This window comes from Scedosporium apiospermum (assembly GCF_000732125.1).
Source record: "Scedosporium apiospermum strain IHEM 14462 chromosome Unknown SEQ_SAPIO_0077, whole genome shotgun sequence".
Classification (NCBI taxonomy): Eukaryota; Fungi; Ascomycota; class Sordariomycetes; order Microascales; family Microascaceae; genus Scedosporium; species Scedosporium apiospermum.
Window position 1 is genome coordinate 929,072 of NW_015971778.1, and position 15,899 is coordinate 944,970.

The 15,899-nt window shown below is 53.7% G+C and overlaps 5 protein-coding genes and 1 pseudogene across 5 annotated transcripts; 2 read left to right on the plus strand and 4 right to left on the minus strand.

The window, feature by feature from the left end:
• Positions 1-103: 103 nt before the first annotated feature.
• Positions 104-1,843, plus strand: SAPIO_CDS1904 (uncharacterized protein; the record flags this gene model as incomplete). Its single annotated transcript, XM_016785070.1, has 2 exons — positions 104-781; positions 875-1,843. The coding sequence occupies 2 exons, from the start codon at positions 104-106 to the stop codon at positions 1,841-1,843; spliced, it is 1,647 nt and encodes a 548-aa protein (XP_016645367.1).
• Positions 1,844-1,865: 22 nt separating this feature from the next.
• On the minus strand, positions 1,866-3,200 carry SAPIO_CDS1905 (uncharacterized protein; the record flags this gene model as incomplete). Its single annotated transcript, XM_016785071.1, has 4 exons — positions 1,866-1,995; positions 2,314-2,696; positions 2,778-3,102; positions 3,175-3,200. 4 exons carry the CDS (start codon positions 3,198-3,200, stop codon positions 1,866-1,868), a joined length of 864 nt encoding a protein of 287 aa, XP_016645368.1.
• An 879-nt stretch (positions 3,201-4,079) lies between these two features.
• SAPIO_CDS1906 (Uncharacterized protein) lies at positions 4,080-5,750 on the minus strand (the record flags this gene model as incomplete). Its single annotated transcript, XM_016785072.1, has 3 exons — positions 4,080-4,344; positions 4,405-5,103; positions 5,188-5,750. The coding sequence occupies 3 exons, from the start codon at positions 5,748-5,750 to the stop codon at positions 4,080-4,082; spliced, it is 1,527 nt and encodes a 508-aa protein (XP_016645369.1).
• A 1,221-nt stretch (positions 5,751-6,971) lies between these two features.
• SAPIO_CDS1907 lies at positions 6,972-8,387 on the minus strand (annotated as a pseudogene; the record flags this gene model as incomplete).
• A 1,283-nt stretch (positions 8,388-9,670) lies between these two features.
• On the minus strand, positions 9,671-11,629 carry SAPIO_CDS1908 (uncharacterized protein; the record flags this gene model as incomplete). Its single annotated transcript, XM_016785073.1, has 6 exons — positions 9,671-9,809; positions 9,857-10,108; positions 10,176-10,216; positions 10,828-10,911; positions 10,971-11,490; positions 11,619-11,629. 6 exons carry the CDS (start codon positions 11,627-11,629, stop codon positions 9,671-9,673), a joined length of 1,047 nt encoding a protein of 348 aa, XP_016645370.1.
• A 972-nt stretch (positions 11,630-12,601) lies between these two features.
• Positions 12,602-15,253, plus strand: SAPIO_CDS1909 (Beta-glucosidase B; the record flags this gene model as incomplete). Its single annotated transcript, XM_016785074.1, has 3 exons — positions 12,602-12,658; positions 12,714-12,785; positions 12,857-15,253. 3 exons carry the CDS (start codon positions 12,602-12,604, stop codon positions 15,251-15,253), a joined length of 2,526 nt encoding a protein of 841 aa, XP_016645371.1.
• Positions 15,254-15,899: the final 646 nt, after the last annotated feature.

Consider the following 15,899-nt stretch of genomic DNA (forward strand, 5'->3'; position numbering starts at 1 on the left):
TGCTTCGACATCGACATACCATGCCGATTCATCTAGAGCCTCATCGCCTCACCTAGAGCTGCCAACAGAGGAGGAGGCCTCCCTTCCCCGCCGCTCGCCCAGGATGGTGCCGCCCACTACTCCCGCCCTCAACTTCACCTGGGACAAGTTCATATCCCGCGGCGACCAGATCGCCAGCACCCTCCTCCAGTCCTTCGTCGTCCTCAACGCAACCGCCGCCGAAAGTTACTCCCCGCAAGATGACACCGCCCGAAACGATGGCGTCCAGGTCGAGGTCGAGGACGTCGTCAACATCAAGCTCGATTTCGCCGGCTGCCCTATCGATCCGATCCCCGAAGACTACCACTTCGACCCCCAGAAGCGTCGAGACTGCTCCGTCGCCTGCCACAACGCCACGCACCTCTTCTCTTCCTTCAGCCTGTACAACTGCGCCGTGCTGGCCACCTCCGCCATGCTCGTGCAGAACGGGTCCCTCGACGCCGATGACAAGGCCCTGAAGCGGTACGATTCCGAGCTGCACTTCGGATCGCTGGAGACGTTCGCCTGGGCCGACGTGCTGGAGAACATGGCCCGGTGCACCGCCGCCACCTGCGAGACGGGAGATTACGGCGAGTGCCGATACGACGATTACTACGACGCTTTGCTGGAGACGTCGTGGTCGGACATTTCGGTCAAGGACGGGCTGAGGGCGATGGGGCTACTTCTCCGCGAGTTTGACTGGCTGTGCACGCCGCGGACCGAGGGGAGTGATGATTCTGATGTAGATATTGGCGGGCCGGGTGTGAGCATCGTGCCCCCCTTTTTTTTTTTTTTTTTTTTTTTTCCCGAACCTGGTTAAGCCGTGGGTGGCTGTTGGACTAACCACGTAGCGTAGGTGCTCATAGGATACTTTATCCAGATCAGCATCGCCATCCTCTTCTTCATGTTCGCCAACGTCCTCATCTACTGGACCAAGCTCCCCGATTTCCTCATCTCGACCCTCTCCAAGAAGCCGAAGGAGGAGACCCTCGGCGGTCTTGCCCAAGTCCAATCTCGACGTCCCATCGGCACCGTGCTCGACTACATCCGAAACTCCCGCGTCGCCACCGCCCTGTTCACGACCATGGCCGACTTCCAAGAGGTGCAGTCCTTCTTCATGATCGCCATCCAACTCGCCACAATCATAATATACGGACCGTCCTGGGCTCCCAAAGAATTTACCAGCGCACGATCCTCCGCCTTCTTCGCCGCGACCCACGTCCTCCTCGTTCTCATGATCCAGTCCTCCCTTCAGCGTCTCGGCGTACGATGGTGGTACACCTTCCTCCTCTCCCTAGCGGTATACGTCCTCGGGGTCATCATCGACCAGAGCCACTTGGCGAAATACGCCGTCGACCCGCTTCCCGAATGCGGAGGGAACCTCAACATGCACCCGCTTCGCCTGTCGCCCCCGGACGGCGATGACACGACCATCCCGAGTATTTACGGTCGGCGCCTGGCTCGCCAGTGCATCGCGGTATCACACCTCTTCATCTCCATCCTGGCCATCGATCAGCTCATTCACAGCTCGCTCTTCGGCAAGCTCCGCCAGAAGATGGACCTCGAGAGATATCCCATCGTCACCGTTATTCTACACTTGCGATGGGCCGTCCTTGACCTTATCATGGTGGTATTTCTGCTGAGATACATCATCTCGATAGATTATTCTATCGGCTTAACTTTTATTGCTCCTGGCGTATGGGATTACGGCCAGATCATTGCTATTTTAGTTTGGGCCCCCGTTTTTGCGAAGTGGATGTATTCTTCGATATGTGAGTATTCAACGCCCCCGTGTTCATCCGGTCGTGCACACGACTCTAGCTAGGTTAATTACTAACTCTTGCTGTCTAGTTGGAGTCGAGGAGAGTGTCGGAAAGAGGCTCGAGCCTCACTACGTCGTCTTCCGTAGAACGGATGGCAGTGGCAGGCGCAGCGTTGAGACCATCGGGAGCAGCACCGCCGGGCCTAGCGCTGGCCCTGATGATGAGCATTTTGTTTCTGGAGCGAACCAAGAGTCTTCTCCTTCCACGTTTAGGTTACTGCCTTTGCGACGGCGGCAACCCCCTTGATTTCCCATAATTTTTCTTGCATACTTGGAGTCCGTCTTTGCATGACTGCAAATCTGCAGTTGCCATGTGGATATATGCTGTGCTATTTATTATAATGATGATTATTTACAACTTAACATGACCGTGGTATTAACATGGCCCGTCTTTCTCTCTCCTGGGGTTTGAGTTCGTGAAATGGATGGATCCAATCTGCAAAAGTCCTCAAGCTCCCCTTCGAAACACCTACCCAAACCGAGGAACAGCAAAAAGCCCCCGTCCATCCACCCGATCCCTAAAAACAAGCTCAAACACCAAAAGAAGCAACGCCGCAATCGCCACCGTCAACCACTTGGCCGCCATCTCGTACCGACACGCCTGCGACGGCAAGCCCCTGAACCTGGCGTCGAACGTGTGCATCCTCTTCACCGAGCACGCCCACATCTCCGTCGTGAAGGTGCCCTTGTCGTAGACGAAGGTTTTGTCGGCTCTGCTCGCCTCTTGGAATGCGTAGGCTTCGTCGAATCGTGCGGATTTGTGGTTGAGGACGAAGATGAAGATCATGGAGGTGAGGGCGAGGAGTTCGCTGAGGGCCATGGCGATGAGGAGGGCGATTCTTCCTTTGAACGGCATCTGATTGATTACTTTTGTTAGTCTTGATTTCTGTTTTCCTCGCCAGGCACCGTTTTGAGGCGGGGAAAGATTTAGTCTTACGTTGAACGGCTTCCTCCACACAACACGCGCAACGAAAAACGCTAACATGACAGCCTCAAACAGCGCGATGCCCGCGGCAACGACCTGAAACACGAGCTCCTGCTGCGTTATTGACGAGGGCCACAGTTCCATCTTTGGCTCTATCTCCTCTTGCGGGCCGAACCGTACCCAGCTTTCAGAGATGTAATCATCTAACATGCTTTCCCTAGGAGCGGCGAGTTTGAGGGCTATTTCGGAGATGCAGGCGACGGCGAGAAGGGGTACGGCGAACCACAGGCCCCATACGGAGACTGGGTAACGGGTGAAGAGTCGGGGGGTTGTGTGCCTGTCCATCACGAACAAGAAATGTCTGATCTGTGAGTTGGTTGGAACTTGCAAAGTGCTGGCATCGACTTACTTATTGTCGCAGATGTAAATGAACATTATATATGTGGACGATGGCCCGATAGATCCAACATCCGAAGAAGATGAACCAGGTTGAGGGGAATTGAAACGATCAGGGTCTCTCACCATCGATGCCGTTGCCGTTCTATATATATTATCCCTTTTTGAGGCTCCCGGCTATTTAGGCTCAGTCCGTCCTCCAACCGCTTCGGCATGGGCCTTTGTATTCCCGAAAGGTTTGTACTACCTGCCTGATCGGTTGGGCCGTCCTTGGCCAGTCGCACACTGAAGATCCCCCGTTACTCAGCCGAGATTTATATCAGGACATTGGGAGGATCGTCGCGGAATTGTACGACATTAGGGCTGTTGGTAGCTGGATTGTTATAGAGTTGGCAGTTACCAAGGGAGAGGGTCCTTGAAGGATTCTCGGACCTGAAGAGTCTCTCTGCACTACCCACGGAACGAGAAATGGATGGATGTATTGATCGCGTGACTTTCGGCCCTGTCGAGATCATACAAGTGGTAGTTGGTTATTTTCGGAGAAGCCAATGATATTATGACTAGACACTTTACTGTTGTGCGAGCCGTAGTGTTGCCTCCATCAATACACCCAGGACATTCGTGAGAAAGCATTTAATAACAGCATAACTCGTACTTGTTTTGCCCTATCTCATATGCTTCATTCATATTTCATCGTGTTTCCTGATATTTTTCATAGCCTCCAAAAGCGCTTCTTTGACAAGCGCTGATCGGCCTCGGGCAAAACGAACTTGACCCTCGCCAGTCACCGCTCTCCACCTCGGTATCGAGAAGAAAAATGCGAATGAATAGCGGGAACACCAGGTAATAGCAAGGAACAACAACTTCTAGTATTAGGGGACACAGGAAAGAAAAAAAAAAGAAAATAAACCTCCCTCTTCAAACAAGCGCCAGTATCTCCCTAGCAGCCTTCTCTCTTCCCTCGCCCTCAGGATGTCGGGCAGCAAGCTCCCTCGCTCGAGCAAGAATATTCGCAGACTCCGGACCAAATAAAACTTCCTCGAGATACGCCGCCAACTCCGTCTTTTCCCACCTCGGCTTGGCTTTCTTGTTCGCCCACCGGCCAACGCCGAGCAGCTCGACACGATTTGCAAAGTCGTAGCAGTCCGACCATGGTGGGAGGAGGACTTGCGGGACGCCGGCACTAAGACAAAACGTTAGAAGAAGAAGGTGGATGATGGACGGAGGAGGTATGATGCCTTACCAAAGGGCCTCGTAAAACGAACTTGCTCCTCCGTGGTTGACGGAGCACACAATATGCCCAGATTCCAACACCGACTTGGGCTCGGCAGTCACCCACTCCGTGATGTGTATCCTACCAGCATCGAGCTCAGGCTTGAGCACATCGACGACTAGCTTCCAGGGTCCATCATACACATCTCTCTCCAATTTCTCACCCTCGATCTCAGGCTTACGACCCAGTTTCCAGAGTATCTGCAACGGTTTCCGCCCCTCCCCTTCAGCGCGGTCCAACACAGCCCTAAAAGCAAGCGCCATCTCCAGAGCCTCCGCCGGGCTAGCCTTAAGATGCGTCCCAAGACTCACGAAAACAGTCGGACCGCGACCAAGCCACTCAGCCAGCGCCGGATCCACAGAGGCAACGGGCGGAGCAGCGCGTACGATGGGCCCGCATGGGATGGTGTACTCGGGGAGCACGTCGAAGGGGTAGTCGATATCGGGGCTGTTGGCGACGAGGATGCGCAGTCCCGGCGGTGGGGCTTTGAAGACGCCTAGCTCGTTGGCGGTTATGAGCGTGATGGAGGGGTCGACGTCGCGGTGGAGGGCGTGGGTGATGTCTTTGATGCGGGTGTCGGTTAGGAGGGCGTAGCCTGCGACTAGGTTTAGGGCGATGTTGCGGGGGATTAAGCTCAGGGGAAGCGGGAAAGGCATGGCGGAGCAGACTCTGGGAAGCAGTCGTGGACGTATTAGACGTTTTTCTACGCAGCCGGTCCTCCCCCGTGTTCCTAGGAGGTGGGAGAATACTTACAGAGGGTACTTCCATAACATCGCCAACTTTGGTTGCTTGGGGATGGCAAAGTCCTTGATGGTGTTGGGCGCCAGGACTGTCCAGTTCACTTTTAACTGGTGACACAAAGTCAAGCCCGGAGTAAACAACGGTTCGACAACGATTAAACCAGGCTTCACCTCCTCCATCACACGCTTCGCCTCCCAGTAGATCCCCATGAACTCGTCAGGCCGCCAGGGAAGCATGATGGCAGGAATGCGCGAGATGCAAGTCGCCGAGTTGATCAACCCGGGCTTCAAATCGTAGGCTGCAGCCACGCCTGTCTCGGGGCGAAAGGAAGCCGGGCCCCAGCTGATGCCTTCGATGCCGTGGAAAACGATGGGCTTTGCCACTCGCGGTTCGGGCAGGTCTTGGAGGGCCAGGTTTGATGTGGCGTCGACGGCATCCTTGAGGGCATGGAAAGCCGCAATGTGAATCTCAATGTCTTGGGCGAGATGAAGGAGGGCATGGGCTGTGGCAAGCACGACATTGGCCTGGCCGTAGTCGCTGTTCGTAAAGAACAGGATCCTCTTTGGGGATTCCATGTCGTATTAGTAGTCTGCTGAGGAGCGGTCCTTTTCACTAAAGCGGTGGAAAGGGGTCGTGATAGGAAATATCTAGGGTTGGATCTTGGGCATCTTGGGCCAGAGATCCAGAATATATAGACGCGGGCCGAAAGCAACAATTTATTATCGAGTCGTTTATTTGACGTCAGAGTCCAAACCCATTCGGACATCGCGATTCTCACCCATCAGCACTACTGACGCATCTCGGGAATCTTGTCCAATGACGACTCTCCAGCCGTCGTCTGCCGACGTTACATTAATCCCCAAAAAGCCCAGAGACCAGCACGTATTCCTTCAGCCAATAGACACCAGCAATCTTAGATTTTAGGTTGCAGCGGCAGTGCCAATTCGGTGTTACTCCTTTCATAGCGGCGCAAATGAGAGAAGTCAATTACAGAAAAAGAAAAAAAAAAAAGGAAGAAAAAATGTATTATAAAAAAATTACTCTATATTTCCTATCTACTCCTCCTCTCCCTCCCTCGCCCTACCTCCAGGCCCTCCCCCCTCCTACTCTAGGGGTCGCGCCTCCCGCTTGGACCACTGGCTAGGCCAGATGGGGATCTCCATTGCGGCGGGATGTTTCCTCGTCAGAGTCTTGCTTTACTCGATCCCTGGGCACCGGTTCGCAGCCGAAAAACTCGGGTAAGGTAGGATTCGAACCTAAGCCCCCCCGGTCGGGGAGTGTCGGCTGCCTCGAAGAACAACTAGGCTACTGCTTCGTTGTTTCCTGGTGAAAGGGCGGGGCATAATTGTTTCTTCTGAAGGTGGTTTCAGGTGGTTTCTGTGGGATTTCGACTGGGAAGGAGTGATGTGATCTAGTGGAGGAGGGAGGAAGAAATGACGAGGGACGGGGCTGGTGGGAAGGAAGTAGCCTGTCTCCTTTTGCTTCACATATGCCTGGAGGTAAAGGCATATATCGAGAGTCCAAGTGGCTGCTCATTGTTCTCGTCGTGGCCGGTTTGGTTTAGATGCTACAGACGTCTAACCTTCCTCATGAAAGACAAACAATGTTGGTCTCTTTGTGAGGGAGCCCGGAATGGATTACACTTTGTATCTACAGCTACCATAACGTCGAGTAACGAGATATTCGTGAAATCATTTGTGTATTCTATCGACCACTATTCTGTAACTGAAACCGAAAGAATGAGGGTGAATAAACGGCTCATCTAATTTACAAGGGGTTTCTGACTGACTGCCCATTTATGTCGGTGAGGTTGTACTCGCCCGTGAGCCCTGCGAACCCGAAACGTTGCAATCCATCGAAGTCTGACTTCCCTGCGAAGAAGACTTGGCCTTATGCGCCTCGATGAGCCCATCAAGGAACTTCTGAGGAAGATCAAAGAGGTATGTATCCAATCCCATCATGTATGCTAAGGCAGACTCAGGGTCCTTCTTCTGGAGGATCTTTTCCGCCGTCCGGAGGTACGCTGCGCAAAACGCTTCCCAAATCTCCTGGCCAACTTCGGTCTCGGCGTTCGGCTTGGGAATGTACGGGTCGTTGATCATCGCCGCGTTGACGGCAGCGGCGACGCCCTCCTCGTCCATGGTGATGTGTTTTACCTGGTTGAAATCGAGAACCCAGAGCTCCGTGGCGCGGTGGAAAAAGTCTTCCGTGACGCGCGATTCGGGGCCGGTGTAGGTGCACGGAGCCATGCGCTCAATCTCGCGAGATGTCGCCGAGAGGGGGACGGCCATGGAGGCACTGCCGAGGGCGAACTCGACGTCTCGGGCGTCGGTCTCGGCGGCCCAATGCATGATGGCCATGGCATCGCCCATTCTACGGGCGAAGTCGTGGACATTAAGATCGAGCTCAACCATCTGGTTAAGATGAAGCTTGAAATTGCGGAGCGAGAAGAATCTACCCGTGCCCCATCCGCGAGGCAATCCGAGGTAGACGCGCACAAGGCAGTCATGGTTAGCCGGGTCGGCCCTGGCCGAAGCCCTCATGGCAGGATTGGGATCGCAGAATTTGTCGATCAGACAGCCTCGTGTGTTCTTGGGCAGCGGAAGGATCCTCTCCGTGAGGAGGGCGGCGGTGGGGAAGTTGCAAAAGGGCGCGGCGGCGGCCTTTAGGCCCGGATTTTGATCGAAAAATGACTCGTTCACTCTAGGCGAGTAGTAATAGTATTTGGGAACTCGAATGCTCGCGATGTCGAATTCCTGAAAGGCGTCGGCGATCTTGGCGTGCATCAGGTAGTCGTTCCAGAGCTCGAGCTCGTTGCCCTTCGCGACTTTGACGACGACAGACTTGCCGTCTTGGGCAAAAATGGCTCCGCAGGCTCCAGCGCCGATCTTCTTGTAGGTCTGGGCACCGCGACTCTGGGCTTCATCGTGGGCGCGGGCGGCGGTCGAAGCTGTCGACACGACACTGTGGATGGAGAGCATGCGTTTGAGCTCGCGGTTCAGACGGGCATCGGTGTCGATGTTGGTGGTGGATTGGGATCGCAGGATGCCATTTTCGCCGCTCTTGGCGGGCTCGGAACTGAATTGGACTTGTCGCGCGGGCGAGGGGGGAGAAGAAGGAGAAGCGTTGAGAAAACCGGCGTCCGGCGGAGACGACTCGAACAGCTCCTGGATCTCATCAGCAGTGGGCTTGGTGGGATTGCGGCGAAACATTGTGGATGAGTTGCATCAGTGCAGGGTCGATGAGGATCGATCTGGTTGATGATTTCAAATGGAAAGTTGGTGATAAGGATGGAAAGCTTGGGAAGATGGCAGAAGGAGAGGTAGAAGTAGAGGCAGAGGCGGGAAAAGTAGGTTGAGCCAGCAACAGAGGGATCTGGAATTGGAGGAAGCATGTGCTTTTCTAGAGTCTCGAACTCACCCCTTTGCTGCCTCCTTCGTTTGTTCCCTCGCTCCTTCCCTTGTCACGTCTTAATCTCTGCCTCCCTAGTTGTCCCCGCTTACAGCAGGAAGGTACGATGGAGGTGGAAATATTTCAAAGATGGCGGCACCAAAATGAAAGGAAAACCAAAGGAAAACCAGTACCTACCTTGGCAAGACAAAAGAACATTGAATTTCCCAACTAAAAGCTTGCTTACATCGAGCTCACATGTTCGTTGAAGGAGAATAATGAAGCATGTGTTCCACTATCCCCTCTCCTTGTCCCACATGGGATGATGCATATGATGTTGTATTCCTACCGTTGTCTTTCCTTTCTCAGCGCTGTTTCCATTGCGTCACTCTAATCATTGCCTGGAAAATAGTTGGAAGTGCTAGGCGGCAGGCGTTAAACTTAGACGGTTGGGTTCTGCTAGGCTCCACGGGGATTGAGCCAGCATCAAATGCATGTGTTCCGAATCCCCAGGAACAAAGGGACTGGCCATGGAGGCAGCACAATGAATTACTTTTGAATTTTGGTACTTTGGGAATGGGGGTTTGAGCTCAAACGACCCTCGAGCAGTCTCAGATATCTTCCACCCAATTCTTGGGGGGAAGCTCGGCCAGTTACATCTCAAAGTCTCTAGCTCCGAGAGCGCCGGGGCAAACAGGAAATTGAGTGCTGCCCTATCTAGGAATGACCGAGACTGCAGCTTCGAAGCATCAGCGCTACGCCCGGCATGCAAAATCTTTGACCCGACCAGCAGCTAACACACACCTCAGCATAAGTCAGTACGGAGCCATTTTCCATCTCCTCACAGCTCTTAGAGCTTCCGCTCATATGCAAACTACCTAAAAGGTCAGAGAGGCGTGCCACTGGAGCAGAAGCACCAATCTCATATCTTCGATATATGTCCTTTCTTTCCCGCCTCCCGACTCCCGAGGGCAGGATTTCTTTCATGAGAGCAGATGTTTTGGACGCAACAGGGAAAAGTCACGTGATGGCTCAATACTGCTTTTATCACGTGATGATTGTTCCAGCATACCCGCGATGCCATCAGAGTGAACTTGCTGCGGTTTCATCCGCTATTCTTTCTAAAGCTGTGGACGCCCATCTCAAATCGGATGCTTCCTCCCCCCAGAATTTGAGTGTTTCCACCGATAACCGCACCGCCTCTCTCCATTCGTCGGGGACCCTCAACCTTTGGCTCCTCACAGCTGCCAAGAGAAGAAGCGCTCTTGACATCATGGTCCGCGCGACATACCAGGTGCCGTGATGCCTGCGGAAAGCATACGCCTCAAACTGGCCTTGGATACATACTTCTAGGCACTTCTCCACCAAGGGGAGTATATGCGGGATGTACGGGTCGTCGGGAGGCTGGTGGATGGCGTAGTAGAGGAAAGGACGGTGAATCCATTCGCGACAGGCGAGAGCACGATTGCGGATGAAATGTGCGAATTCATTGGGAGGATGTTCGATTACGTTACTGCTTATTGGAGGTGGGATATGAGAGCACCTAAAGAACGGTAAATAGAGTGACCAAGTGACCAGCGGAGCTGGGATGGAGAGAATTGTCTTCTTACCAGATGTTGATTTCCTCGCCCAAAACCTCGCAATGTTTCATCTTTTCATAAATATTTGTGATCCAGCCGCGTTCGCCATCTCCACCCATGATTGCAATTGCCCGGTTCATCATTTTCCGAAAAGATATCTCGGCAAGGTAGTAGAACCAACTCCTTTCTTCTTCCGGTTCTATATCCTGCGCTCTAGATGGTCCATCTGCAGGTGAACCATGGGCGAAAGATGGGGACGATAGGCCGTTTGGTGGCGAAGGCAGCATGTCTGGAAACCCGAGTCGAGTTATGCCGCTGGCAGGAAGGGGTATTTCACACCGAAGTTCACTATGTAGCTGTTAGCTTTAATAAAGGACCAGCAGTCTTCCCTATTTTATGCCTACTATTCAGATTTCATGCATGACCAGTAAAGCCTTTGTTCAAGACGTCGAACCTTTTGCGGCCGAGATTCCGCATGTTCGGGGCGTCCATGTGCTCTTATCCACAGGTGGTTGCGTAACTGCACGCAGGCTTGGTGGAAGTAAAACCAGGCCTTGACCGGTCGTAAAAGAAACATTTCCAGCACCCCGCAGAAGAATTGGCATTGAACAGACAGCAAAGAAGGCTCTATTAAGGCCAGACGCTTTTTTGCGGCCGAGTAGTATGCCATCGCTGCGCCTACCTCGGGTCGATGCCGTGGGTTGGCAGATCTTTCATCGATGGTATAGTCTCCGAACTCGAAGCATCCGAGGGCGCAAGCAATTAGCTAGTGTCAGTTAGTCAGTTAGTTGAAGATTTAGACATGGTATTTTGGGAGGGACTCACAACTAGACACGACGGGCCATCCCAGCCTATACCATTATCGGCTGCCTCTTTGACGCTAGATCTGAATTCTGAGCAATCCAGTATTGGGTTCTTAACGTGGACGTATGCGAGAAACCTCCCCGAGAGTTTGACAAAGTCCTCTTCTCGAACACCACCTCTTTGCGGGGCGGGAGAAGGACCGAGGGTGTCCGAATAGGCATCGTCAGAGTCGAGGATAAAGGATTGGAGGTCGGGCGGGACGCAACTCCGGAATATGGGCCAGCGGAGTATGGCCTCGCAGTTGATTAATGTAGCTGGATCGCCTGGAACATCGAGGGAGTCCTCATCTAGTTCTGATTGCGGCAATGGTGTAGCGTTTGACACCACACTCTGGCCAAGTTGAGTGCTCGACGCCGGTGATGCATCTGTCAATCCTGGCCCCGGTCGATGGGGAATCACGGCGCTAACTTGTTGTTGCGATTCTAAGAGGTTGATGGCGTGGTTGATGCGATCGAGGATCGCCAAACTGGCAGGGTCGAACCTACGTAACGTGAGCTGGCAGGCATTGAAGAGTGGATCACTCGGGGGAGAAAACACCCACGATGAATAATCTTTGGATCCTTCGGCGTATGTGCAATCCGCCGCTGTCCGGCTACAAAACCCGCATACCGGACGGACATTATCGCATTTTGTCTTCCGCGCCCTGCATGGTTGGCAGGCCGCGACTGCTCTTCGGCGCTGATACATCCGGGCCGTTCTGCGCGTGTCCTGCGGGTTCCGGCCCTGCCCGTCCATGATGGGAGCTTCCACCAAGCAATTGAAGGGTTTGAACCGAGGATCGGATGAAGTACACACGAGAAGAACGTCCACAATAGTAGGACGGGGAGTGTCGGAGGTTGCTGTGACGGATGTGGGTGAAAGATTTAGGCCTAGCACTCAAATGATGTGGCGCCTGCAGCTGATTCGGCCGAACTTCCGTTAGGCTGGTGCTGCATGAAAAGGGAAAACGCCACGAAAGGTCGGCATGCCCGGGGAGTAGCGGATCTTTATATCGGGGAGTAGCGGGCCACGACTCGATCAACAATAAATTAGCCTAGTGACCAAGAGTACCACTCGCCATCCAACCCCTGGACAAGTAAGAGTCCAAAATACGATTCGAACCATGCGACGATGCGATCTAATTTTCATTTTGCGATGAGAAACTAGCCGTGTTCCATGGATAGGTGCGGGGAATGCGGAGATTAGCGTCTTACTGGAGTCGCAAAAACTCGCCTAAACTTGAAGTGTGCTAGCGGTGTCTTTCTGAGCTCTCGGCAGATCCTTAGGCATGCACGGAAGTGAGAACATTATTGCCGCGCCGGATGTCGGCGGGAAGTACTTAGAACTCATCGTACCATCTCCGCCGGGACCTATGCACTACCGCTTATAGAAGCAGGGAAGCATGGCTTGGGTTATGACGGATCTCGCTGCATCCGACTTCCGAGATCCGATACGGGAATGCCGAGTGATGGTAGCCCAGCTCTGTCAAGTCAATCAAGTATTGCTCCCATCATCTCATATTTCACTGCTCGGCAGAGGTTCCTTAACAAATCGCGTTCACCTACACTGAGCTCCTGGGTGATATTAACGCACACTTCTATCAAGAATTCGAGATGAGAGCTACAGTAGATACCGAGGCCATCCTGCGGTCTTTAACGCTAGAGGAAAAGGTTGAAGCTCACTTTAACCCCCCAGAAGGATCAAAAGATTAACAGGCGTCATTAGATTTCTCTCCTCGCCGGCGGGAGCTTCTGGGAGACCGTGGCGATCCCCGAGAAGGGCATCCCATCTATCAAGGTACGATAACTTACCAACCAAATCTATTCAACAAAAGCACCACCGAGAAACTTACACATGTCCCTTCCCAGACTACCGATGGACCTAATGGCACACGTGGCGAAGATTTTGACGGAAACACCAGTGCAGCATGCTTCCCCGCAGCCTCCAGCATCGCCGCCTCCTTCGACCCGGAAATCGCCCGCGCTGTAGGCTTCGCCCTCGCGCAGGAGGCCCGCAGCAAGGGCGCGAGCTGTCTTCTAGCTCCCACGGTATGCATCCACCGCCACCCTCTGGGCGGGCGAAACTTCGAGAGCTATAGCGAGGACCCGCTCCTCACGGGGAAGCTCGCGTCGAGCATGATCCGGGGCGTGCAAAGTCTTGGAGTCGCCGCGACCATTAAGCACTTTGTCGCGAACGAGCAGGAGACAGATAGGATGACTGTGGATGAAACGATCGGGGAGCGGGCCCTGCGGGAGATTTATTTAAGGCCCTTTGAGATTGCGGTTAAGGAAGCCGGGCCTTGGGCGCTGATGTCGGCGTATAACAAGGTCAATGGAGAGCATTGCGATGGGAACGAGTGGTTGCTTTCGAAAGTTCTTCGGGAGGAGTGGGGGTGGGAAGGAATGGTAATGAGCGACTGGGGCGGGACGAACTCGCTTGCCGGCATCAAAGCCGGCCTCGAACTCGAGATGCCTGGTCCCGCCGTTGTTCGGAAACTAGACGTGGTTGTTGCGGCCGTCAAGCGGGGAGAGGTTCAAGAGGAGGACATCGACAAGCGAGTGCGGACGCTCCTCAGGTTCTTGGTGAACCTAAACGCATTCGAGAACTCGGGTAGCCCAATGCGAGAAAAGGCTATCGACCGCCCAGAACATCGGAAACTTATTCGCGACGCAGGAGCTAGGGGTATCGTGCTGCTCAAGAACGACAACGACATCCTGCCGCTCTCTCTCTCGAAGCTCAAAGCCAAAAAGGTTGCACTTATTGGATTTGCCAAGGACGCACTCGCCCACGGCGGGGGCAGCGCTGCCGTGAACGCTCACTACAAGATAACGCCTTGGGATGCCTTCCAGAATTCGTTCGGCAACGACGTGGAGTTCACCTACGCGAAGGGCGCGCATAGGGAGCGTCTCCTAGCGCCTCTTGGCAAGAATGATCGGCGGGGAACCGTTATCGGCCTTGACGACCAGCCAGGATTCACACTCTCGTTCTACGATCCCTCGAACCCGACGTCGCCGCTCGCCACCAAGCACGGCCACGAGAAGTCGGGATATTCTCCCCTGGGAACCCAGGAGTCCCTGCAGAAGATCCTCGAGCTCGTTGGGGACTTCAGCCCTGCCGAGACCGGGAACCACTGTCTTGCGGGCTCTGGTCTTGGCGAGACGGAGGTCTTCATCGATGACGAACTCGTCATCAAGCAAGAAGGAAATTTCTCCGACCCCATGGGCGTGCTCTTCAACGCACAGACCGAAGCGGAGATCCGGCATACTTTCACTGCCGGGAAGACGTATCGACTGCGAATCAGGAGTTATCCACCAAGCAACGTCGGCCTGAAGATTCTGGAGGGGCGCACAGGTTTCCGCCTCGGCTTATCTCTTGCCTCTGAGCATGATGCAGATCTCCAGGGAGAGGCTGTCAAGGTTGCACAGGAAGCGGACTACGCCATCGTTTTCACAGGCCACGATCCCCAGTGGGAGACAGAGGGTCGCGACCAGGATTCCTTTCATCTCCCCCGCCAGGGAAGCCAAGATGCCCTCGTATCGGCCGTCGCGGCGGTTAACTCTAACACTATCGTGGTTAACTCTACGGGCGTGGCGGTCGCGATGCCATGGCTGGATCAGGTCGCCGGTCTGCTCCAGACGTGGTTCCCAGGCCAGGAGTGCGGGAACTCCATCGTAGACGTCCTGACGGGTTCTGTGAATCCCGAGGGTCACCTACCGACCACTTTTCCCCGCCGGATCGAAGATGCGCCCGCGTACGGGAACTTCCCTGGGACATATGATGGCAACAAGCAACGGAAGGTTACATACGCTGAGGGGGTGTTTATCGGGTACCGCCACTATGATCGCCTGTCGAAGGACAAGGTTAATTTCCCGTTCGGGTTCGGTCTTTCGTACACGTCATTTTGTCTCGGGGAGATGAAGGTTTCCAGGGGCTACGAGGACACATTCACAGTCACATATAAAGTGTCTAACACCGGGAATACCGCCGGTGGCGTCGCGGTCCAGGTGTATGCTGGAAAAACCCAGCAGAGCCCAGAGCATCCCATCAAGTCTCTCGTTGCCTTTCAAAAAGTACGGCTGCCAGCGGGTGCCGACCAAATGGGTCTAATGGTGTTTAAGGCCAAGGATTTTGCTTACTTTGATGAGGCGCGACATGCTTGGGTTGTGGAGGCCGGTAAGTACGATATCTCGCTTGGAAAGTCTGCGGCGGATATTGCACAGGTAGTGTCTGTCCAGGTGGAAAGGGAGATTGTATATGCCCCGTAAGTGTCGTCGGAAAGCTGGTTTCACTATTGGAGGGAAATAGAAGTGAATATTTGATGCCGAGACGCGGCAGCGTTGGTCTGTTTCGTGACTCGTGAGTGCCTATGCAGTAGTAAAAAGTAGTGCCGTGTGGCAGCTCCTATCTTTTCTGTAAATTTTCTGTAACTTGAGCAAAACGCCGGGTCTGGTGCTGCCACTTCCTCCCCAAATCTGGAAGCAATGTCAGAAGCGGACTTCGTACTTGGCTACATTCAATTCGTCCACTTTCTATAATACAAAGGAGTGAATCAAGAATCGAGTCACGGATGCTAGTATAGTATCCACTAGTAGCTTTAGATGACGACGTGGATATGGAGGATAGAGCACTCTCTACCTACACTCTGCCTTGAGAAAGGTATCATAAACTTCTGTAAATAAAGCGTAAAATGGCTTGCATGGGGTTGACTTGCATTATTTCACTGCCCAATCATACCTCCCCCTAACAAAAGAGGTCCCTAAGCCGAAATAGGGGCGAAGCGCCCTGTGGCTGTTCGATCTCCAGGGACCCATGCCCTCGTATTCGATTTGGGATATCCAGCATAACTGTGCAGCCGTGGTGCCCAATTTCTGGGCTTCTTTCCCATTGAATAAGGATCGCATTTTTGGTTCT